At 38.6% G+C, this 27486-nt stretch overlaps 2 protein-coding genes across 22 annotated transcripts in view; one reads left to right on the forward strand and one right to left on the reverse strand.

Moving 5' to 3' along the window:
* Positions 1-19515, forward strand: part of LOC137101522 (echinoderm microtubule-associated protein-like 6) — a 65605-nt gene extending 46090 nt beyond the window's left edge. For 2 of the 9 annotated variants that reach the window (XM_067480019.1, XM_067480058.1), the window contains 20 exons: positions 50-138; positions 382-558; positions 1497-1731; positions 1920-2046; positions 4719-4733; positions 6467-6545; positions 6653-6782; positions 7075-7173; positions 7595-7615; positions 8820-8993; positions 9263-9471; positions 10717-10874; positions 11161-11275; positions 11361-11549; positions 12348-12520; positions 12732-12894; positions 13132-13235; positions 13841-13994; positions 14365-14465; positions 14962-19515. In XM_067480019.1, coding sequence (XP_067336120.1) covers positions 50-138; positions 382-558; positions 1497-1731; positions 1920-2046; positions 4719-4733; positions 6467-6545; positions 6653-6782; positions 7075-7173; positions 7595-7615; positions 8820-8993; positions 9263-9471; positions 10717-10874; positions 11161-11275; positions 11361-11549; positions 12348-12520; positions 12732-12894; positions 13132-13235; positions 13841-13994; positions 14365-14465; positions 14962-14986 — 2537 coding nt within the window. In that variant the 3' untranslated portion in view covers positions 14987-19515. Of the gene's footprint in view, positions 1-49; positions 139-381; positions 559-1496; positions 1732-1919; positions 2047-4718; positions 4734-6466; positions 6546-6652; positions 6856-7074; positions 7174-7594; positions 7619-8819; positions 8994-9245; positions 9472-10716; positions 10875-11160; positions 11276-11360; positions 11550-12347; positions 12521-12731; positions 12895-13131; positions 13236-13840; positions 13995-14364; positions 14466-14961 lie in introns of those variants that run through there. The other 7 variants (XM_067480039.1, XM_067480029.1, XM_067480048.1 and 4 more) reach the window with 7 other exon arrangements.
* A 783-nt stretch (positions 19516-20298) lies between these two features.
* Positions 20299-27486, reverse strand: part of rtn4a (reticulon 4a) — a 32018-nt gene continuing 24830 nt past the window's right edge. For 8 of the 13 annotated variants that reach the window (XM_067480397.1, XM_067480413.1, XM_067480454.1 and 5 more), the window contains 6 exons: positions 26114-26321; positions 24421-24559; positions 23293-23362; positions 22619-22665; positions 22218-22276; positions 20299-21450 (listed from right to left, as the gene is read on the reverse strand). In XM_067480397.1, coding sequence (XP_067336498.1) covers positions 21408-21450; positions 22218-22276; positions 22619-22665; positions 23293-23362; positions 24421-24559; positions 26114-26321 — 566 coding nt within the window. In that variant the 3' untranslated portion in view covers positions 20299-21407. Of the gene's footprint in view, positions 21451-22217; positions 22277-22618; positions 22666-23292; positions 23363-24420; positions 24596-26113; positions 26322-27486 lie in introns of all 13 variants that reach the window. The other 5 variants (XM_067480407.1, XM_067480389.1, XM_067480421.1 and 2 more) reach the window with 1 other exon arrangement.

Here is a 27486-nt window from a genome sequence, read left to right on the forward strand (position 1 = left end):
ATTATTTATTTAAACTTTTAAATCACTAATCACTGGATGTCTGTTGCAGGTAAACTGCTGCAAGTGAATACAGGAGCCAAAGAGCAGCTTTTCTTTGAGGCTCCAAGAGGAAAAAGACAAACCATCAGGAATTCTGAGGTGTGTGTACGTGTGTGTGTGTGCATGTCCACAATCACAGGCCCATTGGAACATGGGAACAGCTGTCACTTGCTGTAAACAATAGACAACCTCCACCTCCACTAGAAACCTAACTCCAGCTTGAACAGCGCGTAGGATCCATGTGTTTGGATGTAATGTTTATATAATATGTGCTTTTTATTCTCCATCTGCCTTCATCCTAATGGTGTGTGTGCGTGTGTGTGTGTGTGTGTGTGTGTGTAGCTGGAGCGGGTTGACTGGTCCACCTGGACATGTGTTCTGGGTTCAAGCTGTGAAGGAATCTGGCCAACACACAGCGACATCACTGACATCAATGCCACATCGCTCACCAGAGACAGGACGTTGCTCACCACCGGAGATGACTTCGGCTTCCTCAAACTGTTCAGCTACCCTGTCAAGGTACAACACACACACACACACACACACACACACACACACACACACACACACACACACAGAATTATATTAGTCTGTACCAGTCCTGCTCTTCAGACCAGTATATAGTTTCTGGTTCCAGTTTTATCCTTTTCCTTTGAGCACAGCAACAGAGGTTTCAGTGTTAATATTGAGCAAATTTTAACAGAATATCAAGTAAAATGTCTTTTCATTTTCTGCTTTTATTTGAATACTAAGAGCTGGTTTGTTGAGATAAACAGGGAAAAACAATGTGGGAAATATGAAAGTATGACATTCATGTTTGTTACACGCATTTGATTTTTAAATTTTAATAAAATTTTATGTGGTTACTGAAACAATAATGGAAACATACAAATAATTTCTACACATTATTTAAATAGTTTGATTTAGGATAGAAATCACCGATCTTGACAGGACAGGATTGTTTCATTTTTGACTTCTTTGTATCCTTTCTTATGTTTGTCAATTTCTTGTAGTATTCGTTTTCTCATTCACCTTTCCTTAAGAAAACATATTTTGCTCTTTATGTCCTTGTCTTTTTTCATATTTTCTTAATTCTTGCTTTGTCTTTCATTCATTTTGTTTAATTCATACTTTCTTTCCTTTCTTTTTCATTCTTTTCCTTCCAGCTTTCTTACTTTATTCATTCGTTATTTGTTGAATTTCCTTTTTGCTTCCATATTTTTGTAACTCCTCCCTTCTTTCCTCTTTCCTGTCTTTACTTGCTGCTTTTCTTCACTTTGTTGCCACTTTCTATTCTTTACTCTCCCAGATGAGCAGTACTTTCACTGGAAATACTTGCAGAATACTATTGTCTAAAATGTCATGCAGTGATTTTTTTTTTCCTTGATGCCATTACTTCTTGGGAAGTGTATTGTGTGTAAAACATTTAGCAGGTGTTTTTCTTTTCCTCCCTCCAGGGTCAGTATGCCCGTTTCAAGCGGTACATGGGCCACAGCGCACAGGTGACCAACGTCCGCTGGGCTCAGGATGACTCTGCCCTGCTGACGGTGGGTGGGGCTGACACCGCCCTAATGATCTGGGCAAGGGATCGAGGAGGTGGGGTCAGCGCAGATGGGGGTGTGGCTTTGTTTCATGACAACCGTCCACCTGTGGACAGTGAAGAATCGGATGACGACATTGAGGAGGATGGAGGTGGGAGAATCTGTGTTTTTATCACAGTTAATTTAAAGATAAAAAGTTTTTCCTTCTCAGCACAGGCCTAAAACTCTGAGAAACTAAAAGTCTGCAGCAGCAAGTTAAAAGAGTAATTGTGTATAAGGCTGCTGTAAGTTCTGGTTACAGTTTATTTTTATTTTGTGTGTATGTGTTGTGTTCAAAAGGCTATGACAGTGACGTTGCTCGGGAGAAGACTGTGGATTACACCACTAAGATGTATGCCGTCAGCATCAGAGACATGAGTGGAACCAAACCTCATCAGCAGCTGAAGGAGCTGTCTGCTGAGGAGAGGTATGCATGCACACACAGCCAAATACATTAGGATAAAAATACAAAAATCTTCTGCAGTAATTCTGTAAGTTTCTCCATTATCCTCCATGTTACATGAATGTAATTAGTAACAGTCCAACATAAGTGTTTTTATAGACATTTAAATGTTGGAAAACACTTTCAGATGAATCCAGTTTGGAAAAATAATGATAATAATGATAATAACGCTTGTTCCTAAACCTTTCTGTAGATTTCTCGCTGTAATTCCTCAAGTGAAGCTAATGTATAAAAAAAATAATAATAATAATAATAATTACACACTCTATAAGTACAGCTCTCACCTGCTCTGTAAAACTTCAGGTACAGAGATTTAGAAACGGCCTGTAAGTTCAGTTTCATTTTACCCACAGTGCCACCAGTGGTAACAGGAAATGTGTGTGCGTGTCTGTGTGCTTGTGTGTGAACCCAAGTGTTTGTGAGAAATCCAAAGGATTTAGCGATTTGTGCATGCACAGGCTTCTGCATGCTCCATGGTTTTTGTGTTTAGCTCACTGTGTGCATGCTAACAGGTTCTTTTATTAGCGAGCGTCTGTCTCCAAAACACTCAACAACAAGGGGCAGCTGAATTGTACAGATTTGTTTTTAAGTTGTAATCTCAAAAAAAACTAGAAACACTTTTTTTTTTTGTCTTTTTATATTTCCTCTGTTTGTAGTTGTTTGTGATGCTTCTCATTGTGGATAAAGATAACTTTTTGTATAGTTTGATGTCTTCCTGTAGTTTTGTATCACTTTTTACAACCCCAATAGCACAGAAGTTGGGAGGATGTGTAAAATCTAAATAAAACCAGAATGCAGTGATTTGCAAATCTCATCAACCCATATTCTATTCATAATAGAACATAAACAACATTTCAGATGTTGAAACTGAGACATTTTAACATTTCATGAAAAATATTAGCTTATTCTGAATTTGATGGCAGCAACACATGTCAAAAAAAGGGTGATGTTTACCATTGTGTAGCATTACTTCTTCTTTTAACAACTGTCTGTAAACATCTGGAAAATGAGGAGACCAGTTGCTGGAGCTTTAAACAAGACAAAAATGTTGTCCCATTCTTGTCTGATGAAGGATTCTAGCTGCTCAACAGTCCTGGGCCTTTGTTTTCCTTTTTATGATGTGCCATAAGTTTTCTATTGGTCTGTAGGTCAGGACTGCAGGCAGGCCAGTTCAGCACCTGGACTCTTCTCCTGTGAAGTCATGCTGTTTGGATGGATGCAGTATGAGGTTTAGCATTGTCTTACTGAAATATGAAGGTCTTACTTTTCAGCATTGATGATGTCTTTCCAGATGTTTAAGCTGCCCACAATAGGCACTAATGCAGCTCCATACCATCAGAGATGCAGGCTTTTGAACTGTCTGCTGTGACAAGCTAGATGGTCCCTCTCCTTTTTAATCCACAGGAAACTGTGTCCACGGTTTCCAAAAAAAATTTTAAATTTTGATTCATCTGACCACAGAACCGTTTTCTATTTTGCCTCAGACTATTTTAAATAAGCTTTGGCCCAGAGAACACGGCGGCGTTCCTGGATCGTGTTCACATATGACTTCTTTTTTGCATTATACAGCTTCAACAAACATTTTTTTTTTTTTTTGAAATGTGTTAATGCCATCAAATCCAAAATAAGCTAATATTTTCCATGAAATGGTAAAATGTCTGTTTCAACACCAGATATGGAGGTTATGTTCTATTGTGAATAAAATCTGGGTTGATGAGATTTGCAAATCATTGCATTCTGTTTGTATTTACCTTTTACACGTCAATCGAACTTCTTAGGAATTTGGGTTGTAGTTAGTTATTGTTGTTGCTTCTCGTTGCTCTTTTCATTCCTCTCTCAACTTTCCACTCACCCCAGCTGGTCAAGGCAGATGGCCGTCCACCCTTTCCTCTCCACTGTTGCCTAGTGCTGGTCAAGGGGGATTTGTTGGGTTTTCTCTACATATCTGTAGAGTACTAACTTTAATATGTAAAGTGCCATGAGATGAATTTGTTGTGAATTGGCGCTGTACATATTAAGTTGAAAGCAGTTGATTATTGTCAACTACAAGCCCGTTATTTTCTGTATGTAGTTTTTTTGGGTCTCTTAATTATACATATCCATAGTTTGTTTCTATATTTAGTCATTTTGTGATTCTTTCTAGTGAATTTGTGTCTCTTTGGTGTCGTCGTGTGGTTCTGTATGGAAACATAGTTACTTTGCAGTCATTTTGTGTTTCCTTGTAGTCCGCTGTCTCAGTGTGTTAATAGATTTTAGAACGGAAAGGCAAACAAAGGAACATGTCGGGGGGCACATGAACTCCTTCAATAAAGTTTCCATACATAGCACACACTAAAAACATGAAACCCCCCCAAACTCCACTCATCCACCCTGCAGTGATATTTTTACCAGAGTAGAGCTGAATACACAACTTCCATATCCTGGTAGTGATGCTGAAGCTCAAAGGCTTCATAAAAAACATACGGACAGTTACACACTAACTGCTAACTATATGTGGTTCTAACACAGTGACAAACACACTTGTCTTGTGTCCCTTTGTAGTACCCTTACTTCATGAGTGTTGCTGCTGCTCTCTGGCTCTGCTTGTAGAAACTCTTAATACATTTTAATATCTTTTAACTTGCATTCCCCTGGAGGCAGGGCATTGTCAAGTAAGTATGACCTGATGCTTACTGTGTAGATAATTTTGACACAGGAAAAAGGTCAAAATGATAGTTCTAAATATATGTTCCTGTCTTTTTTGCTCATCCCCTCATTTCTTTATTTGTTCCATTCCTCCATTTAGAGCAATTTTAACCATATGAAAACTACTGGTTGTGGTCTGTAATATAGATGGTCAAGTTGCTGAGTATTGTGAATTGGTAATCAATGGTTATCCTTCTCAGTCACCTCAAAGGTCACAGACATGTACTGATACCAGTGATAGTTGTCTGTCCTACGTGAGCACACTGGAAACGGAAGTTAACACCTAAGTTGACTTGACTTGACTTGACTTGACTATTTTTATTGGTAGAGCTCAAAGCTTCAGTTGGGTGAAAAAGTTTTCATCACCTTACACTGAAATGACATGTATAGTGGGATGCAAAGTTAAGTCTAAACCCAACATAATAAAAATGCACATTCAGCTGGTACAAAAATGGTTGAGGGCTTTATAAAAACAAAGTTAGTAAAATAATAAAAATTACAAAGGTTTGCACACAGTTTTTAAAAGTTTTATAAATTAATTAAAAAAACAGTTGCACTAACCAAATGTGCATTAAATACTATGTTGATGATTTCATCCAATTGCAGATGATGCACAGTTGTTTACAGAGAGAAGAGGGGACAGAGACTAAATGCACCAATATAAAAGGACAAGGTTTTTCCTAAAAAGCTGTTTATGAGTTTTTTTTTCTGATTAAATTTCCCTGCAGCAGGTACCAGGACCCAGTATGCATTAAAACCACATGCATTCATTCATGTGTGGACTGAAATATTTCAAACTGCCTATGCATGTTAGCCTGTTACCAAAATTAGCTATACTAGCAGCAGCAGTAGCATGGTAGCACCGTGTTAGCATGTAGCTAAAGAATTTCTTTATACATGTACTCTTTATATGTGAGTGTGTTTGTGTTTCTATGTTTGTACATGTCGAGAACCGTCTGTGTGTGTATGCATGTGCGTGCGTGTGTTTTCTAAAGCTTTGTACCTTGGTTCTGTCCCTCTGCTGTCCAGGGGATCCAGGTAACACCCGTCTACCTGTCTGTTACTATTTGTTTATGCAACGTCTCTGCATGTCTGCATCAACTGTGTTTGTGTGTGTGTGCAAGACACATCATTTTTTAAATCATTTATATACTAAGGGACTGTAAAGTGTATCTCATAACTACTCCTGTCAGATACAAGTAGTGGCTTAAAATACTTGTGTTCAGCCACATTCCACCATCATGATTTTGGTTTTACCAAGTCCAGCTGACAGGGCACCAGTAACCCTTTTAGTAAATGATAAACCTGAATCAAGTCTTTAACTGGATTTTAACAGAGTATTCCAGCTAGTTTATCCAGGTCATCTAAGAGAAGACATGGTGTTTAACTGTTTAATAAATTCTTTAGTCTCTACCTCCTCGATTGTTACTTATTATTAAAACTACTAACAGATCAGATTCTAACAGGAGGAAGTACACAGTTTATCGTAACCTACTGTTAAAAGAAACATCTGTCTACATCTGTCCTATCTGTCTCTTGTGTAAAATACAGTCTTGTTTGTGTCTGGCTCATTTGTCTGCAGACCAACCATGCTGTCTCTCTGACTGTCCTCCCACCTGCCTGTCTTTCAGGACTCAGCACTTTGGAATATGAATAACTGTTTCTCTTTGACTGGTTGGTTGTTTGATTGATTCTACAGGCCTCCAGTGAGTCGAGCAGCGCCGCAGCCGGAAAAACTCCAGAAGAACAATGTCTCCAAGAAGAAGAGGCTAGTGGAGGTCTGCCTAGCTGTCTGTCTGTCTTTGAACATGTCTTTCTGTCTGTCTCTTAGCCGGTCTAATTCTGAGCCTGTCTATTTGTCTGTCTGTCATTTTCATGTATGTAGGACCTTGTTTTGGATCATGTGTTTGGTTTTCGGGGCTTCGATTGTCGCAACAACCTGCACTACCTCAACGATGGCACAGAGATTGTCTACCACACTGCTGCCACTGCCATCGTCCACAGCTTCAGCACCGGTAACAACAGCAATACAGTTAATAGACACCGTTGACCGTACGTCAACAATCCATTGCATTTTCTTCTAACAAGGTAAAAACAATGTGGTCAGAGGATCTGTTTGTGATAAATAATCACCTCTGTCTGCAGATCCCATCAGCTTTATGGAGCTTTATTCATGTCAGTGTTTATTGTCTGGAACAGAACTTTCTCTCAAGAAGCATTGTTCTCAGAAGCAGCAAGGCACAATAGTTTTCTAACAATAACCTCTCAGTTCAGCATTATGTGTATATGTGTCTCTCTGTGCTGCAGGAACTCAGAGTTTCTACCTGGAACACACTGACGACATCCTCTGTCTGACCGTCAACCAGCACCCAAAATACAAAAACATCATCGCTACAGGACAGATTGGTATGATGGTGTGTGCGTGTGTGTGTGTGGTGTACAGGAGATTTGTTGCTATTTGCGCATGGCAGTGTGTATCTTTACTAACCTGTCTGTACTAAATTAGTCCTGCTTTACTCTCTCCTCTGCTTCCTGTTCAACCTGCCTGCTTTATTTGTTCCATTGAGTGAACCGAAACAGACTAATAGATTGACATATTTAAATAAAAAATACAGCACAGTGCTTGGATACCGTTAAGTTAACAGTTACTGCAGGATTGAACCTTGCCACTAGCACAGGCAGCATCTGTTATCTGCATTATCCTGGCTGATATCAACTCACTGAAGGTTTTCGTCTGTTTTATGCTTTTTTGTTGTTTTGTGTGTGTGTGTGTTTGTGTGTGTTTTGGCTGGCCTCATTTGTCACCATCGTTCTCACAACACCTCAGGTGACGTCAGTGAACTCCCAGGTAAAATAAATTAAGTTGCACCACCTCTCCCATCATGACAAACACCATGAAACCCAGAGACAATCTGCAAAATGAGTTCTTTAGTAGTAGCTCAGTTCTCTAGTAGTCAAAGTACTGGCTTTATGTTGAAATAGTATTACAGGCTTGTATAATACTGCTGTCTTGCCAGCATATATCAGAAAATGGCTGCAGCAAAAGTGTATAAGAACCACACATAGGGTTGTATTATTTTTCCAAAGCATCCACTAGCCTTCTAATTCCTTCTCTTCCCTGCAGGCAGCTGCTGGTTTCTGTTCATGTCTATAAATATCAACCCAAATTCTCTTTACACTTTCATCAAATCTGTTTTTTCTGTCTATACTGAGAGGAGGGTGCACTCAAATACTCAACTACTGAAAAAATCCATTATGCTCTTTTTCACTCTAATAAATATAAATGTTAGGGAATTTTACAATTCCCTTTTGTAAACCATGTTTGCTTTTTTGTAGTAGTTTTTATTTTTTACTTTAATTTTTTTTGTTTTGGTTTATTTACATTTATTTGTAGCTGTTGTGTGTATGCTTGTGGTCATTTGTGTTACTTCGTGTCTCTTTATAATTGCTGGATTGAGCAATATTATATTATATTCATGCTTGTGCTCTTGTTTTCTTCAACTATACTTGCCATACAGTACATCATACTTTCAAGGAATTTTACTTAAACTATAGCAAATCCATAAAACATTATATTATTAAATGTGTCTAAACCTTTACGCAGATTCTCAGATCTAAAATCCTTCAGTTTTCATTAGCAGTGCGAGAGGCAAAATATTCATATCATCCATGTCACAGCACCTGTATTTGCTTATTGTTTCTCTAAACCTCAAGTCTCTGTAAGATGATTCCAGTATGGATGAAATCAACAGAAGCTAGTAGCTGTCTGGGGGGGAAAAAAAAATTTCATCTAAATTCTCATTGAAAGATGTGTGAATCATTCAGCAGGGAAGTAAAATATCAACCACACAAGCAACCACTATGCTGTTCAAACGGTTAATTACTTGAGTACTCTGTACTGGTTCTAGTCTGGTTCTCAGGGTGTTCATACGCTGCACTGATCCCTCTAACTGCTCTGGTTTGGTCCTGCAGTATTTATTGTATGTATCCCCTTTTTGGTGACATTAGAAAACCTCTATCTCCTCTGCTTATGTCTGGTCATCTTCATGTAGGTAGCACCCCCTCCATCCACGTTTGGGATGCAATGAGCAAACAGATTCTTTCTATCCTTCGCTGTCCTCACACTAAAGGCATCGGCTACGTTAACTTCAGCGCCACAGGGAAGCTGCTGCTGTCTGTCGGAGTGGAGCCTGAACACACCATCACTGTGTGGCGCTGGCAGGAAGGTCAGACTGAAATCTGATCAATAACCAATAAAATGTAAAAGTCAACTTGCTCAGAAAATGCTTCTGCTGGGTATGGGCTTCTGCTCAATACAAGGTTTTCCGAGTTTTGAAAGGTTTTAAAAAATATTTTTAAAATGAAGCTGAATTAAAAGTTTAAGATTTCACTGGAGTATAGGAGGTCAACCAAAGTGCAAGTGGCAAGCTGTAGGCATATTAACAACATGATTGAAATAATGTTTTGTGAAATAACAGCAGCGTATCCACTTCAGGATCCAGGGTGTGCAGCAAAAGCGGACACCCAGACCGGATCTTTGTGGTGGAGTTTCGGCCCGACTCCGATTCACAGTTTGTGTCAGTGGGAATCAAACACGTGAAGTTCTGGACGCTGGCCGGTGGCGCGCTGATGTACAAGAAAGGTGTGGTGGGGACGGTGGAGGATGGCAGGATGCAGACGATGCTGTCTGTTGCCTTCGGTGCTGTGAGTCCACTACTGATTAACTACTGAAATATAAAGGCCTTTTCTCACATTAGCTCATGCAGGACACAACTATGGTGACCCTGATCACAACAAGACCACAGACAGGAAGCTCAGCAATGATTCCTGAATGAATAAAACCTGTAAAAACTGTTAAAACAACAGTAGCCTGAGATGCATCTTCATTTGCAGAGCAGCCTACATCAAAACCCTCCAATAAATAAGTTTGCTTTTTCCATGTTTGTTTCACTGATACAGTACAAGATATATGAGACATGAGATACAATATGACAACACAGAGACCCTAAGAACCCTTAGACAGGTAAAACAGAACCACAGATAGACGCAAAACAACCACCAAACACAAATGACTGAACAGCTGCAAAAACCTAGACAGAGATGAAAACTGTTTGGGACAGGATGCTCCTAATTTTGACAATGTTCCCTGAGTAAATGTTAAATGGTCTGCACTTATATAGCGCTTTTTACCTATTGGTGCTCAAAGTGCTTCTCATTTAGCCATTGGCACTCAACAATCTCATACACACTCACACACAGATGGGGGAGCTGCTATTGACCAACACTCACCAGGAGAAACTAAGTTTGGGTTCAGTGTCTTGCTGAAGGACACTTGTGACTGGAGGAGCCAGGATCAACCTAAGAAACTTTGTATTGGTGGACGACTGCTCTACCTCCTGCCTCACAGTCGGAGGAAGGTAAAGCACAGATCCTGGTCAAAATTAACTCAGAGGGTCCTTGCAGTAGTACTGAGGGCCAGAGTTATGCCATCTAGAGTACCAATATGGTTGGACTGCATATTTTGGACAAAATGCACTGACTTCAGTTTTGTCTGAGTTTAGAAGTGATAAATTGTGGGACATCAGGGCTTTGACTTGTAGGCATGCTGGAAGTTGCATTGACTTGAACTAAAAATACATTTTAAATATAACTTACAGTAGACCCAAAACTATTAAAAACAAAGTCACATTGTCATAAGAAACACAAGACAACCACAAAGACATACAAAATGAGCAGAGACTGAACAACTAGCAATACAAACAATGAGCACAGACTCAGACATCCAAAACAACTTGACAGACACACTAAGAGAATAAAAAATGACTTAAAATAGACCTCAAACTACCACAGAGCATTTACAGATCTATGCCTCATATTCCATCCACACCTAAAACACAGATACACTTCACTAATGTTTTATGATGATTCTTTCTTTATGTGTGTTTGCAGAATAACTTGACATTCACCGGAGCCATTAATGGGGATGTGTACGTGTGGCGAGACCACTATTTGCTGAGGGTGGTGGCAAAGGCGCACACTGGTCCGGTCTTCACCATGTACACCACGCTGAGGGACGGACTCATCGTTACCGGCGGCAAAGAGAGGCCGTGAGTAACACGATTTCAAATTCTGCAGGAATTTTCCCCGTGTCTTACGCATACTGCAGGCTATGCTAGTGTCCTACAGTGTCTGTAAGCACCCATACACCTTTTTAGACGATCAATCATTTGCACCATGTCTTCATGCAAATAATGAAGTAACACAATATCTATACTAGATGATCTAACACAAACAGCAGCACCAATCTAGTTTGGTTTTCTTCAGGCAAATGTCTGTGTTCATTATGGAGTGGCAGTGATGATTAACAGGTGTGTGTGTGTGTGTGTGTGTCAGGACTAAAGAGGGTGGTGCAGTGAAGCTCTGGGATCAGGAGATGAAACGTTGCCGAGCGTTTCAACTGGAAACGGGACAGCAGGTGGAGTGTGTCCGATCTGTCTGCAGAGGGAAGGTGAAAACTTTTATTTTGACCTTCATCAATCTTGTCCTTGTTCTCCAACATGCCTTCCTCCTCGTCAGCTCCTTGTCTCCCTCAGGGCAAGATCTTAGTGGGGACAAAGGATGGAGAGATCATCGAGGTCGGGGAGAAGAATGCAGCATCAAACCTGCTCCTGGACAGTCATGGCCGGGGGGGGATCTGGGGCCTGACTGCTCATCCTGGTAAAGACCTCTTTATCACAGCCAGCGATGACACCACCATCAGACTCTGGGACCTTGCTGACAAGGTACAAGTTAGGGTGGTTACCAGTGATTATTTTTATTTAGTCACATAATTTTAAGTAATTCAAAGTTAGATATTTATTATGCCAGATGACAAAGTTAAATTGTGTTTTAATGATCTTAGTAATACTAACAGTATTCATTTCTCTTACACTTAAGCCATTATACAGGCTTTCATTTCCTTAAAAGTGTAGAGATCTAACAGAAATCTAGGATTTTTTTAATATATTACAATTAGTTATAAATATGGCTGCCAGAGCTTTAACTCTGATCAAAACAGCAGAGCATAATACTGTTTTAAAACCAATGACTTCCTCATTGGTTGAAATCAGTTTAAATATTCTTCTTCATTTAAAGCACTTCGTAGTCTGTACCTAAAACCAGGTTGAAAATTAAAAAGTTTTTAGTAAAGGCTCTTTTATTATGGAATAACCCATGGGAGAAGTTTGCAGATACCATATCTTCTTTTAAAAAAAAATGATTGAACATTTTTCTTTTCTTGCCTTTCTTAAATAGTTTTTTTTTTTAAGTTATTCAGATTTTTTTAATGTTTTTTTTATTTATGAATGTGAAGTTGTGAGTTGTCAGAAACGTATGATACTTGGTCGTCATTTACAAGTAGAACAGTTAAATGGGGAACATGGAGATATAATAATATGTTCTTCTTTACACTTTCATAATGCTAAAGTTTATATGACACTGATGGTTCTGAAGGGGAGTTAATACAATGATTGGAACCATAAAAAGGCCAGTTTATCCTTTCTCAACCTGTGCTGACTTCATCAGTTTCTCTCTACGTTTAGAAACTGTTAAACAAGGTGTGCGTCGGCCACGCAGCCCAGTGTGTGACCTATAGCGCAGACGGAGAAATGCTGGCAGTGGGGATGAAGAACGGAGAGTTCCTTGTCCTCCTCTCCAACTCACTCAAGATGTGGGCGAAGAAACGTGACCGCAGCGCTGCCATCCAGGACATCCGGTAGGAGGGACAGGAAATTAAAGAAATATTAAAATAATAAATACTTAATAAAACAAAAAACCTCCAAATAACCAAACCAAAGCCCTTGGCAGTAAACAAATGTTTTCAGAAGATAAAAACAAAAGGGGGAAAAGAACAGAAGAAACAATAGGCAGCGTTTTAAAGAAACGAGGAATTGGAATTGAGTGTTGCTCTGTTTGTTTGTGTGCAGGTTCAGTCCAGACCGGAGGTTGTTGGCTGTTGGTTCTGTGGAGAACACGGTGGACGTGTACGATGTGAGTGGAGGCCCGAGTCTCAACCGACTGGTTTACTGCAGCGACATCCCTGCTTTCATCCTGCAGCTCGACTTCTCTGCTGACAGCTCTTATATCCAGGTACTTAAACACACTGTACGATACTGACAGTGTGTTCGTGTGAATCCAGCTGAGCTGCATGTCGAAGCTAAAAACTCTGGGCAAAAGGCTGCTAAACTGTCAGGAACTGAAGACACCTGTAGTACAGACTTATTAGAGTGTGACCAGGAAAGAAAGGAGCATCTGGTGACGTCCCAAGGCTTCAGGAAATCACTGACTGCAGAAGATTTGTGTGTGTGTGCGTGTGTGCGCGTGCAGGTGTCCACAGGAGCTTACAAGCGGCAGGTGTTTGAGGTGCCTGCGGGAAAGCTGGTGACTGACCAGACCCTCATCGACAGAATCACCTGGGCAACGTGGACCAGGTAAAGCACAAAACTAATTTTTCACTCCGCTTTGTGCATCTTATTTTAGATAATTTTCAGTAAGAAATAACAGAATATTTCTTGAAGGCAGCTTCTGTAATATAATAATTTGGTGTTTTTTTTTTTTCTTTTAAACCATGTGAATGTTTCAGTGCTTTTCATGTTTGAACAAAAGTTTTGTCTGTGGACTCACCGTTTCCTCATGTTTTACTAACTCAGTAATCAAATAAGTCATCAAGAGACTGAGGAAATGATGAAGAACCTTGTAGCCAAATTAATGCTTAATGAAAATCATTTGAAAAAATACTGTGGCCCTGTACTACAGTAAAATGATGCTTGCACATTAATTCATGGAAGATAATAAAACTTAAAAAAAAAAAAAAAAAATTGTGTTCAATGCAGAAAACTCTGCATTAAGTTTAATACTAACATAATCTGGTGACCTTCAAAACAATCTAAAAATCACAAAAACTGTAAAATCCTGTCTTATGATTCATTGATGCTGTATTCACATTAACTGACTGTCTTTTGAGTTCTGTAGCTGTATGGTTGCGTCTCTACCAAAGTTGTTTAGAATCAGCTCTTTGTCTCGGCTTCTCCTTCAGCATCCTGGGAGATGAGGTTTTGGGGATTTGGCCTCGAAACGCAGATAAAGCTGATGTCAACTGTGCATGTGTGTCACACGCCGGCCTGAACATAGTCACCGGGGATGACTTCGGACTAGTCAAACTGTTTGACTTCCCCTGCACAGAGAAGTTTGTGAGTCACTGACATTTTTATTTATGCCTTTCTTTTGTAACGTTTTCTTTCCCTACTTGAAAGGCACAATCAGTTTTTAGCTTTTAAAAGTAACTTCTCATTTGAATAAATATAAAGTACCATTAACACTCCATCAGTCTGTTTATCCATGTGTAATAAAAGCCATCACTTTTGAGCATTACATTGTACCAAAACCCAATTTATTGAATATTATCATTTTCAGCTTCTCACATGGATCTTTTATATTTTCTGTACAGTTTAGTGTATGAGCGTGTAAAAATGAAGCGAAAAGTAACGGAGAATAAGAGACTAGGAAAAAAAGAATTTATTGAACACAAGTGTGAAGTCTACAATTTTCTTCTGTGTGCAGGCCAAACACAAACGCTACCTTGGCCACTCCCCTCATGTGACCAACATCCGCTTCTCCCACGATGACAAATATGTGATCAGCACAGGAGGAGACGACTGCAGGTAAACTGATAATTACCTGAAGTGTAGCTCATTCTGCAGTTATCACAGCGTTGAAACTAATTCCTTCTTTAAAAAAAAAAAAAAAAAAAAAAAAGACAAGTTAAAATCTGCTGTGTGAAGGTCCCTGGTTCAAATCCCAGGCTTTGTGTGTGGAGTTGCTTGGGTGCGTGCATTAGGTTAACTGGTGACTCTAAAATTGCCCATAGGTGTGAATGCTCATCTGTGTGTGTCTCTCTGTTCCGGCCCTTAGACGGACTGCAGAGGACAAGCGGTTAAAATTATGACAGTTACAGTTTTTGTTGTCATAGTCTTGTATGTCATCATGCAAACTTCCATCTTGTGACAGGAACCATTTCAGACATTGAATTGTCCAAACAATACTTGATTTGTTTTGATATCTAAGAACTTATTTGCCATCTCACTCCAGAAACTGTGGTGTCAGTAAGTGCAGCAGCTGTTAGCAGAGTTTCTAATGTTTAATGTCCATCTGTTTCAGTGTTTTTGTGTGGAAATGTCTGTAAAGGCAGAGATTTCTGCCATCTGGTGACGCTTTGATCTGAAGCACCTTAAATGGTATCACAACACAAGTGGATCCAAAGGGAACAAAGTCCACAACCTGACCTGCTGGACTGTATTTGTGTGGAGAGGCAAGGAACTCCCAACTGCACTGAAACGCTTCATGGTGTCGACCAAAATCCTCTAAGACGAGCAAACGGGACGTTGGAGGAGAAGCTGCCTCCTGTGGGGTTATTGCTGATGTGAACTTCTGCTGCAAAGAGGAAAAACATGTTTGTTGATCATTTTGGATCATGACAAAGAATATCTGGACCACTTCCTGATCAGGCACCATTTATGAATATGTTGAAAGGCCAACTAAAAAGAAAGCCTATGAATGGAGCCTCTTCAGAAACTGCCAGATGAAAAACAGGGCAGATTCGACTCATTAAAGATCACAGGAATACTACAGTTTCACATTCACAGGAACTTCCTGTGAGTCAGTAAGTTAGTTTGTTGCTGCAAAAAGAAACTTGACATTTAATTTACATTTTTCATTTCAGACAGCCTTTACTGTATCTGCCACACACTTAAGTGCCTTCCTGGATCTTTCTACCCGTGTTAGTTTTCTTATTTTGGGGAGGGGGGTTCATACAGTTATTTTTTTTTTTTTTTTTTTTGGTACTGTCTGGTGCTACCACTGAGAATGTTTTTTTTCATCCAAAATGAACAAAAAAAAGCATTTTGCTTTTCTGCTGCTTTTGTTTAAAAACATAAAATATCCAAAGCATCGTGATCGTTAAACAGGAAAAAAATATTTATGGAAATATCTAAATGTTATTTATGCCTAATTTTACCCTCTGTGGATGATTTTTTTGTGTGTGTCTGATCCATTGAATATTAACTGTTGTGAAGTGTCAAGAGTCTTTGTGTAAAGATGAAAAGAAAATTACACCTGATTTGTTGACTCATTTACACCAACACTCCCATTTCCTGGGGTAAGTGAAATCATCACCATGCTCGCAGTTTATATTCACTGTGGCTCATTTGTCCTAAAGTTCTTTGTGAGAAGGATTTAACGGACAGAACACCTTGGACAAAGTTGTATCATAAAAATTCACAAGTCATTAGTAGTTAAATGTATAAATATCAGAAAACAATAAAAACCAATCAGACCATTGTAAAAGCAAATTTTTAAATATTCACAATGAGAAACTATGTTTCTCCTCTCAGAATTATGGGTATTTGTCATAATTACTGCAAATACAAGATTCATTGCAAATCAACTACAGTGCGTTGCAACAGTATTCAGACCCCTTGAACTTTTCCACGTTATGTTACAACCACAAACAAATGTATTTTATTGGGTTTTTATGTGATAGACTAACACAAATGGCACATAATTGTTTAGTGAAAGAATGATAAATGGTTTTCAAAATATTTTACCCCTTTACTCTGACACCACTAACTAAACTCCAGTTGAACCAATTGTCTTCAGAAGAGGCCGCCTGTGTGTCATTTAATCTCAGTATAAAGACACCTGTTATGTGAAGCCCTCAGAGGTTTGTTAGAGAACATTAGTGAACAGCCAGCATCGTGAAGTCCAAGGAACTCACCACACAGGTCAGGGGTGAGGTTGTGGAGAAGTTCTACATAAAATACATTTACATTTGTGGTTGTAACGTGACAAAATGTGGAAAAGTTCAAGGAGTATGAATGCTTTTGCAAGGCACTGTATGTGAACCAGAAACAAAGATATAAATGTCTGTGATGCAATTAAATTCTTTAGTAATATCTATACTGTCAAAAGGTTGAATAAACACTTTTTCCCATAATGAAACCTCTAAGAACCTGAAACAGAATCAAGTTTTATACTCACAGTGGTGAAAAGTCTGTAGACCAGCAACAGTAAGACCTCATTAGAAAATGTTGCAGGAAATTTATCAAATAATTAAAAAAATCTTTCAAACAATAAAATATTATTTCTGCTCTATAGCACAGGTCAATTTCTGAGCGTTTGATCAAATAATAAAACTAGCATATATAGCAGGGGGGTCAATGGGGGCCCAACAACCAAATTTTGCCCTTGAGCCCACAAGTAAATAAATCCAGCCCTGCAGATCACAGTCCACCTTTAAAACACACAAATGTGCTGAAAAATAAAAGAGTTTAATAATTACAGCTGCAGAAACCAAGTAAAACAGTTCACTGGTCTGTTCCTCCAGGACTTTGTGCTGTTACGACAGTAACAATGAATTCAACCAACCCCTGGTGAACCCTGTGAGACTGAATTTTAAAACATCAAAACATATCACAAGGTGCATCACAATGTTTCAGAAAATCTGTCACCTGCAACTGTCACAAAAATCTGGAGGGACTGAAGAACTGATACAAGTTCATATTTCTACTATAATGTTCAACAAAATGTAGGAACTTTTTACAGGTTTAAAATTGTGTGCAACACATCTCAGTCAGTTTCCTGATCCGTTGCAGATCAATTATTCTCACTGTCAGTCACAGCTAATCACTGATTTTCACCAAAGGTCCACTTGAATAAAATGACCACGGACCAGCGAGTCCACAGAGACATTTAGAGCATTAAAGCAGTAAAAAGCTCATCCTTACACCTGCAAATATGTGGTTTAAATATTGCTTCAACAATTATCGAAATGGTTGCCAATTACTTGACTTTGTAATAAAAACCTCTACTGAACTTCTCATTAGATTTTCTGCATAAATTCATACATAAAGTAACTAAAGTTCCCAGAGAAGTTTAGTAGAGTAAAAGTATAAAGAGACATGAAGAGAAAACTCTTACTGTGAGTACAGTAATTGAGTTAAAGTACTTAGTTACTTTCCACCGCTGGAACTCAACTGAAAGATGAGCATAAAAATAATTGGAGAAAAATAGGAGTTCTGCTCAGCAAGTTTCTCTGTTGTACACACAGATAAAACCAGGAGTCAGTTGGAGTAAAGTTGGATCACACACGTTCACTAAAGACTGAGGTAGATATTAACTCACAATAACAGTAAAGTTTGGATCATATCAGCATTTTCCATAATTTTATGGTACAGAACTGTCCCAATAACAAAACTATCACAGGAAACAAAGACACACTGCCTTTCTGTTCCGTTTTCTTTGAAGTTTGATAATCAGTGTAAGAAACTGAATTCTTGTGACCTATAAATAAAAGAAACGTTCCTAATGACGTCACCAAAAAAATGAATACACATTTGACTGTGCTGTCGATTCACTAGTAAACAGTGTGATGTGCAGAGTGTTTGTGCTAAATGCATGTGTGCAGATTTTTAAATGGAAATATTTAGAAAAGATGCTAAGTAACATAAAATAAAGAAGTAATGCAGATGATGATTCCCCACATGCAGCACTGGGATCAGTTTTAGTCTGTGTGTGTGTGTTCACATGATTTGTATCATAATGTATATGAAAATATCAGAATATAAGAAGCTGCTCAGATGCATGAATTTATTTTTTAACCAAAACATCTGATGAGATTTTACTGTGTGAAAATGTGCAGTTGATTTTTATACTGAGTTTATTGTAATTAACGAGTGTGTGCGTGTGATGAAAGTGTATCAACAGATTAAATGAGAATTGTGCAAATTAAAATGGTTTGGTTTATAATTCCTCCTACACAATGTTATAGTCCAGCTTTAACAATTTATAGGTAAACCTGGACCGATGTGGCTCAGATGAAGCTTTGAAAATATTTTTTCTGCCACAGAAAAACATTTTAATCAATCAACGTTATTCTTATCCTCATCTTTATAGGTGGAAATGGAGGTTTTATTTAAAGGGGACCTGTCGTAACTTGTTCTGTGGAGTTTAAAAATCATGTTTCCACTGCTTATTTCTTTCTAGACATGGCAGAATTACTTGTTTTCTTAACAAAATTAAACCAACCAAACTGAGATCAGATTATAAAATACTAGTTGCACTGTGTTTAAAGTCTTTTAAATGATTGAGAAATAGGCTGTTACTTGTTTCGGTTTTCAAATAAAGAATTTAAAGAATCTGGACCATCTGAAGCTGAAGAAATATTCACCTTTAGTTCTCCTTCACTGTAAACCGAAGATCTGCTGTCCCCTAGTGGTCAAAACGTTCAACAACTCCACATCTGACTTTTATCAAATCAAAGCCTCTAAAAGGCTCAACTTACTTCTTTCTGCAGTTTTCATGATATTGCTCAGTAGATAATTTCTTCAGGTCCCAAGTGAAGAACCTGAAGAAAAAAAACTGTTTTGTAGAAAACACATTACAACAGGGCCATGTTTCCAGCTAACTCCCTTTAAACGTTCAGAAAGGTTAGAAGGAATACTACCTGTAAACTAGTGGAATATTTCCAAGTCTTGGAATAAGCCAGTTTCCATCAGCAGACAAGGTTTGGGTTGCTCCAGAAATGTACTTTATTTCAAGCTGACAAATTTCCAAAGCAGGCAGCCACTTTCTGGAATTAACTATAATTTCTAAAAAGCTGCTAAAAAAAAGCTTCTCATAAAATAATCAGAGGGTAAAAGTAAAATAAAAATACAAACAGACATCAGTGTTTCTGTCTTAAAAGTCAAAATTATTTCTGTGCCAAACATTGTACAGGTGTGTTCAGCTAAAAAAAAAGTTTAAACCCGGACGGAATATACAAAATAAATAGATGCTATAAATAATAGAAATAGAAATAATGCTGTTGGCCTCTTTACAAACTTTAACAGCTAAATATGAAAGAATCTGAAGAAAGACTTATTACTGTCCTTATACACAATTTTCTGAGGACAACCACCTGTGTCTCATAAACCTTAGAGGTCCCTGATCATGTTAGGGAGGGTCCCAGTCGCAGACCTGTAGTTTAACTACAGTCTTTTTTTTTTTTTTGGAGTTGAAGGAAACTACAAATAGCTATGCGCCATAAATTGAAAGGAGGAACTTTTACATTTTTAATCACCATTGCATCTCTGCTGAATCCGCTCACATATGAATAGTTTTTGGTCTCAATCTGCAAAGTTCAACTTCAATTTAACAGGTGTTCAGTGAAGCTCTTGTAGTAGTGACCTGGCTGAGGAACCCTGCTGGGCCGGGCTGCAGGTGAGAGTTCAGGAGTTTGTGTGCGACACTTTTAGATTTAGTTAGAATTTCATAGTAACTCTGACATTTTAGTTAAACTGGATTCGATCAGAGGAATTTATTGTGCTTGAGTATCTGATCAGAGACCTGGTCCACATGATCCACTATCTGCATAAGCTGTCACCCAGCAGGTTTCTCCTCCCGGTGTCTACACGAATCCACATTTTTTCAGGGATGGGGACACAGAGGATGAGTCGGGACTTTCTTCGTCTAGAAGCTTTATTGATAATTTTACATCTCACAATGCATTCCACAAACACGGCTCCCAGCTGGAAGCTTTTTTTGTCACAACTGATGAGTATGAAGTTTATCATTCACAATTATAGTTGCATAACAAACAAATGCTCGAAGGTTTCCAAAAGACACATCAAGTTGCAACTTTATTAAGATATCGGCTCTACAGACAGTATGGTTTTTTTTTAAATCACCTTTTTTTTTTTTTTTTTTACTTTTTTAATATTTGATCTGATGTGGATGAATGTAAACGTGTCCCTTCCAGAGTTGTTCTCTACTAAACCGCTGCAATGACATGGAAATAACAACTTGGATGTAATTCATGTGTTTGTCTGGTAAAGGTTTCTAGAGATTTCTAGCTAGTTACTCAGAAGCGATGAAGTTCTTAAATGGTTGTACAGACCCCCCCCCCCAACCCCCGCTGCCTCATCAGAAGTCAAAGACGTTCAGAGTTTGTCATTCGTCACATCGAGGCGAAAACCACGCAGCACGTCACTGAGGACACGAGCTTGAAAGCTTGAGGGACACGACGGTAAAAATCACAAACTACGTCTAACTCAGCCAGAATATTCATACCAAAAACAAGAAGTTACGGGTGAGGTGGTGCCCACTGCTCATCATTAAACGCCAAAAGGACGAAGAAAAAAAACCTCTCTGCTCGGCTCAGCAGCGAGAGAAAAGAAATCTGAAGAAATGCAGGCTGAAGGAGGGGAGTTATTACAGTTTGTTTCTGTCAGAGGTTCAAACTAACAGAAACAAACGGCTCAGAGCTGGATGTGAAGTTTTAAAAAAACAAAAAAACAAAACCCTAGGCCGAGGTTGGGACTTATCGAGCCAACCTCGGCCTCGTGAACCTGATTCGCCAAAACACACAGAAAAGGAATTCTGAACTGGGGGAGAAAAAAAAAGTTTATTATTTTAACAAATAAAGTTAGAAGAGCTGTGGCCACGCCAAACACCCCCCTTCATCCTCCAGCCTTCCTTCATATCCTCCCACCCTCACCCCACCCACCCTTCTTCCCTCTAACCATCTTCCTCTCAGTACTTCCTCTATCCAAACTCCCACTTGTCGTTCGTCACTCTGTCTTGCGTTTCATCCCGGGAACCTTCGCCTGGATCCTGCAGAAGAGTCACAAACAGAAACGTCACATTAGTGACTTTTCCACTTTTTTCTTACCATCTCTGTTTTCATTGTCTTTGTGAACTCAAATTGAATTCCATTTACATTTAGCAGACGCTTTACCCAAAGCGACTTACAAGTGAGGTACAAAGCAGCAAAAATCTAAGTCAAACATCAAAGTAAAGTCCTATCAGAAAAGTGTTCACAGTTCATGAGATGCAAGTGTGAGAAAGAGCAGAAAGGATATATTTTTTTAAAGAGATTTAAGTGCATAGGAAGATGCGGAAGAGTTCTGTTTTCAGCAGTTTTTTAAATATTGGGAGAGAGTCAGCTGAGCGTGCAGAGTTTGGTGCAGAGTGCAGAGTCTCCATCATTAACTACTTCCTTCTCTGGAGTGAAGAACTATTATTGTGTTAAGATTTTCTGGAGCCGCAGAAACAGAGCTTCTCCCATTATCAACACCCTTTGCCGGAGTACAGATAGCAGCTCCAGACACTTTCACCATCACGTTTCTCACAGAATTAACGTTTTTTAATGAAGCTGAAACCACCTGAACACTGATCAAGTTTATTAAATGAACCAAGTGCCCAAACTGTTAATGGCTGCAATGTCATTTCGGGTATGTTATCATTTACATTTTAGGTCATATGTCTTGTGATTTTTCTCTAAAGGTCTTAAAATGAAAACACGTCCATGATCCTTTCAACTGTAAGGAGTCCTAATCTGTCATTCATGCAGGATGTGAAGTGAAGATCTGTCTACTTACTTTGCAACAACATCTTTGATTTGGTTGTTGACCAGAGCCACGTAGTGGTCGATCTGAGCCTGAAAACACACACACACACACACACACACACACACACACACAGTGGGGTAAGGGGGTATGTCGGCACGACTGAAGATGAGACACGTGCAGATAATAATATATAACAATAATAATAATATATAACATATATACATATAACAAATACTAGCGTGTGTTCTGAAGGTACGTTTTATATGAACCAGTTCAGTTTCTACAATTTTGTTGTAGAAAATGTTGTTTGATCCTAAAGATGCACAGTTCTTCAGGCTGCTGCTGATCACCTTCACTCTCCTGATTTTACCTAAACTTTTATTCTTTGAAAAACAGCAGAGGACACGATGCATCATGAGTGAAGATCTCACCTGGTGTTTCTCGTAGACGATCGGGCAGCTGAATGCTCCAATTAGACCTGAGCCAGAAGAACAAGAAAAGTCACATCGTGACCAGAATTTCAACAGTTTCTGTATCTTCTTTTATTATAAATAAATTATTTAAGATCAAACTGATGGTAAGTTTTACTCCGCAGAAACAATCCTTTGTCCAAATGTTTTCTGTTTCTGTACCTTTCTAAACACAGGTCAAACTCATTATGTGTATACAGTTTAGTGAACACAAGGAAATTCAGTTATACAGAAAAACAGTTACAAATTAAGAGATTTAAATGATCAGTTTTGAATATTTTTGGCTTTTATTTTTCACAAACTGTAAAGAATGTCTGAATAATGTTTTATTAGCTGATCATTTAACCAACAAAATGCTGAATTTTTGATGCCGTTTGAACGGAAACTATTACTTTTGTGCTGCTGTTCAGACAAAAAGAGACCAACCTTTTTTAGTATAGAGCTAATATTATTTAAAAAAATAACAAATGAATCAGTTACATAAGTGGGTCAAGTCCACAAATAAAGTTTACAAAAGACTAAAGTTGTGAAAGACTCCACTGGATAAAAATAAATTAAAAACAACCTGCAAAATTATCAAAAGTTTTAAGATTTTTAAAGAGCTGCAGATTCTCTGTATAATCATCATTTCTCACCCAGAATAAGAAGAGTGAGCCCATTGAACAAGGCACCAACATAAGTCAGGATCCACATCAACACAGCAAACTGCAGAGAGGACAGAGAGAAATTCCATGATGGATCAGAAACACATCGATTAACATCGTGAGTGTGAGGATTTGAACCCTGGAGCTGCTGTTTACATACTATGACAGTTTACTGCTCCTTTTAATGATCATGAAAACATCCAGAGCACATCAGCCAACATGGGTGGCAGAGAAAAGACCCTGCAGCAGCAGCTAGATTTACATTTGGAAGCAGATTAAATGTGTGACATTTTAAAAACCTGCTGATGTGGTTCAAATATTCACTGCTGGCAAAGCAAGGACGATAACAGCAAATTAATAAGGGAAAAACTTCAACAGTAACCTGTAATGACTTCTCACACACACTCTACTGAGGACTTTAAACATTCCTGAGGCTTAAACTTCCTCCTGATGGGATTAAAAGAATCAAGACGTTTTTACCCTCTAAGGGAATCTCTCCTGCTTCTCTCTGATCAGCTGTGTGCAGGTCTGTATTTGGACTGCAGGTTTGGGGGTGGAGGGGGCAGCGAGGAGATGACAGCCTCTGACAGCTGCAGAGCTCTGAAAGTCTCAGTGGAGATGTCATCTGTTCACAGTACTCTACACACATATGAACCCACCGTCTTATTCAGGGAAGTTCCTATTTACTTCAGCAACAGGTTTGAACAACAGCAAGGCTCAGTAGTAAAAGAGTCTATGTGTTGAACTGACTGCATGCAGTCCAGACCGGCCACCTACTTAAAACATCTGGAGCATTACAAGGTGAAAAATAGGGCAAATGAACCCACGAACTGCAGGAGAAATGGTGTTTTATTTAAATGGTGGTGTATTTTGCTTTTACAATTGAAGCAGGTGTCAAAAGAAGAGCTGAGCTGATGGTTTGTTGTTGCAAACATTTTTCAAATGATTTGCAGATAATTGAATTCTCTTGATTTAAAAGTGCCCACCTGAAAATGGGGTTTGTGGGCAAGTAAAAACCCAACACCAAGTGTGTCCCCCTAAATTTTTGGTTTTAAATTCTCTTATCTGTGTTTCCCATCAGTTCAGGGCCTGGTACACATGAACTGGGGCCATCCTCACCTTGATGGAGTCGACCAGGTCCTCAACCAGGAACAGGCGCCTTAATTCACTGATGGTCTTGTTGAGTTTGGCCAGAACGATATCGCTGTACTTGTGGACTGTGTCCTCGGACAGCGTCACATCCTCGTCCAGGTACTGCCTGAGAGGGACAGCAGAGGTGATGATGATAAGAGGCCTATTTGAAAAATGTCTCGAAGTGTTAATTTAATATCATATACTTGTTTTTCCAGCAATGTGTAAGCGCAGACAAATGACGTTTTCAAATGACTCGGACCTAATTATTCCAGACTCCCATTTGTTTCTCATGAACTTCTGCTTCTCCACAACGTAAAAGCCATGGCAACACGTAAAGTTAATTTTAAAGGCAGATAAAACAGCAATGACAACATAAATAGCAGGTGTGTAGATACAGGTAGTTGTGGACATTCTCAGTTACACTGTGTTTATTTCTAATCACGTTTACAGGAACGCCATTTTGCACAGGTATACACATAGATAACAGCAAGTGTATCGGAAGCTTAACAGGAGCATAAAAGCACAAAACTTGAGTTTTACTTCATAACTGAGCTGGTGTCAGGTTTTAGATTCGTCACCTTGTTGATTTACTCCTGAACTGTATGATTTGACTCAGAACTTTCTGCGGCTCATTTTTATTTCATATGGTGTAAAGTTTATTTTGCAGGCAGAAGGTGAAAGATAATTTTAAGATAACTTTCCCTCTTTTCCCCCTCTCTGACTGCCTCTTGACTGCTATGGTTTAAGGATGCTGAAGTCATACTACAGTTTGTTGTTCTTGTGAGCGACTTACTTCAAAACAATAAGGTTAACTTGGAAGCAAATTAATTCTTTGCCGATTCAACAGCTGAAGTATTTTTGATTTCGGTTTGAGTTTTTGGGACACAAATGATTGACAAAACTATGCTCTTGGATTGTTTTTTTTTTTTTTTTTTTTTTTTTTTTTTTTAGTTGTCATCCAGACAATGTGGCTTTAGTTTTTGTTTTTTTATGTAAACTAAGCCCATCTTTATTCAATGCTTGTGTTAAAACACACAAACTTTAATAATTTACATAAAACAATTTTTTTAGACACAAAAACCTCTAATCTGGGACCGCACAGACCTTTCAGACCACCTACACCATTGACTCATAATTTCAGGGTTAAATTATAAACAAAGTATCATGTTAACAACAACAGCGGCTGCAGATTTAGATTTCACAATGTGGACAGAAACAAGTTTTTTATTTTACTTTCTGTGAGTTTTATTTGAAAGTCCGAGGACATTTATGTTCACTTGATGCTTGTCTTTTAATCATGTCTTGTTAACATAAATGTTACAGATAAATTAGTGAGTTTATTAGTCCGGGAAAAGTAAATCTGAATCTAACTGATTTAAAACAGATTGATCAAAATCATATTATTGTGAACATGGACTGTTCATTTAAATTCCTTAATTTCTTATTACACTATGTCTTTCAATGGATAAATAATTGCTGTTAAGTATATGAACATGATCTGTAGCCTAATGCTGGACACAAGAAAAGTTTCCCTATGCAACACTGGGAGGAGATGACATCTCAATTCTTCTGAATTTGTTTAGTGAACTTTAAATAATACTTACAGTTTATGAACATAATGACTTTAGCAATTAAAAATACTTTGAGATCAAACTTGTGCGTGTGCCGCTAGACTCACTTGAATGGGTGTCCCTCATCTGACTTCTGGATGGCCTGCAGGATGCCTTTGTATATCCTGAAGCAGATGGTGACTGAGAGCAGAGCCAGGCCGATGTAGGAGCTGACGCTCACAATGCTGCACACTGTTAGAGAGAGGAGCAGCAGCAGCGAGGCGCCAAACACCACACCTGTGGTCTTAACATCACGCCAGTAGAGGAGATCCACCACTGCAGGAGGAGAAACGATGGTTAGAGTCAGTTATCCAGAGTCCTCACAGGAAGCCAGGTCAGTCACTACACAGCATGGTTAGATTAACCTCCGCTGGGGCCCACGACTTCAACGGCAGTCGTACCCCTGTTCCCTAATGCCCATTAACTAACCAGCAGTCTAATACAGACAACATCCATCTACATCCTAAGTAAACATCTGCTAGTTGTCACAGGTTCTACAATGGAAGACAACTTATTTTCTTTGTTGACAAGAAAAAAAAGAAGCAGCAGCTATTTAAAAGCTATTTAAAGACCTATGGATAATGAAATGAAATGTGGTTGTAGCCTTTTACATTTCTGAAGGTGAAATAATGTGACATGCTCAAGATTTTGTGTGGAATTTTAAAAACAGGAAATTAAAAGAATATTCTTTGTGTATATTTGAGAAATGTCTCAGCCTACAAACAATTCAGGTCTTAAAAACTATTAGGATAACTTAATTGTACCGCAACTAATGTCATATCATATTCTTACAATACTTTCAGACTCACAACTATTAAAAAAATAAATAAATAAAAAACACACACTAATGCACGACAATGCAACTTGATCTCTAACCATTTGTTATACTGATTTTACACCGCCTTACACCGTAACACCATCTGTCTTAAATGCATATAACAGCAGAAATCATGAGATGCGAGAGAAACTAACTTGGAGGGAAGAAATGAAATAAATATAAATTCAATTTTTTTGGTGTCCAATAAAAATGACAAAAAGTTAACGTGCCTTTGGGGAAGAATAGTTTTAAACTTTGTTCTGACCCAACATTGCTGACAGTTGAAACTAGAGTCAAATGTACTGCTTCAGTTCTTATCTGAATATCACGTGGTGGGTGCATGTGGCTGTAGAGGTGGAACATGTTCAAGTCCACCTTGTCCATCAGTGACCCCCTCTACTGAGGATCAGAGGTCATAAACTGTCGGACTCATACAGCTCTTAAATAACCCTGCAGAAAGAAAGTCAGCGCAGCATCTGACTCAGACTCCTTTGTCTCTCCCACTCCTAGATTTTCCTCCACTTTTCAGGGCCACAACATGACTGTCATATGGGAGATCTTCAGTTTTGAATTGCTTCAAATTGCTTTGTTTTATCTTATTGTCCCATCCGAATTTGATTTATA

The sequence above is a fragment of the Channa argus genome, chromosome 1, assembly GCF_033026475.1.
Source record: "Channa argus isolate prfri chromosome 1, Channa argus male v1.0, whole genome shotgun sequence".
Classification (NCBI taxonomy): Eukaryota; Metazoa; Chordata; class Actinopteri; order Anabantiformes; family Channidae; genus Channa; species Channa argus.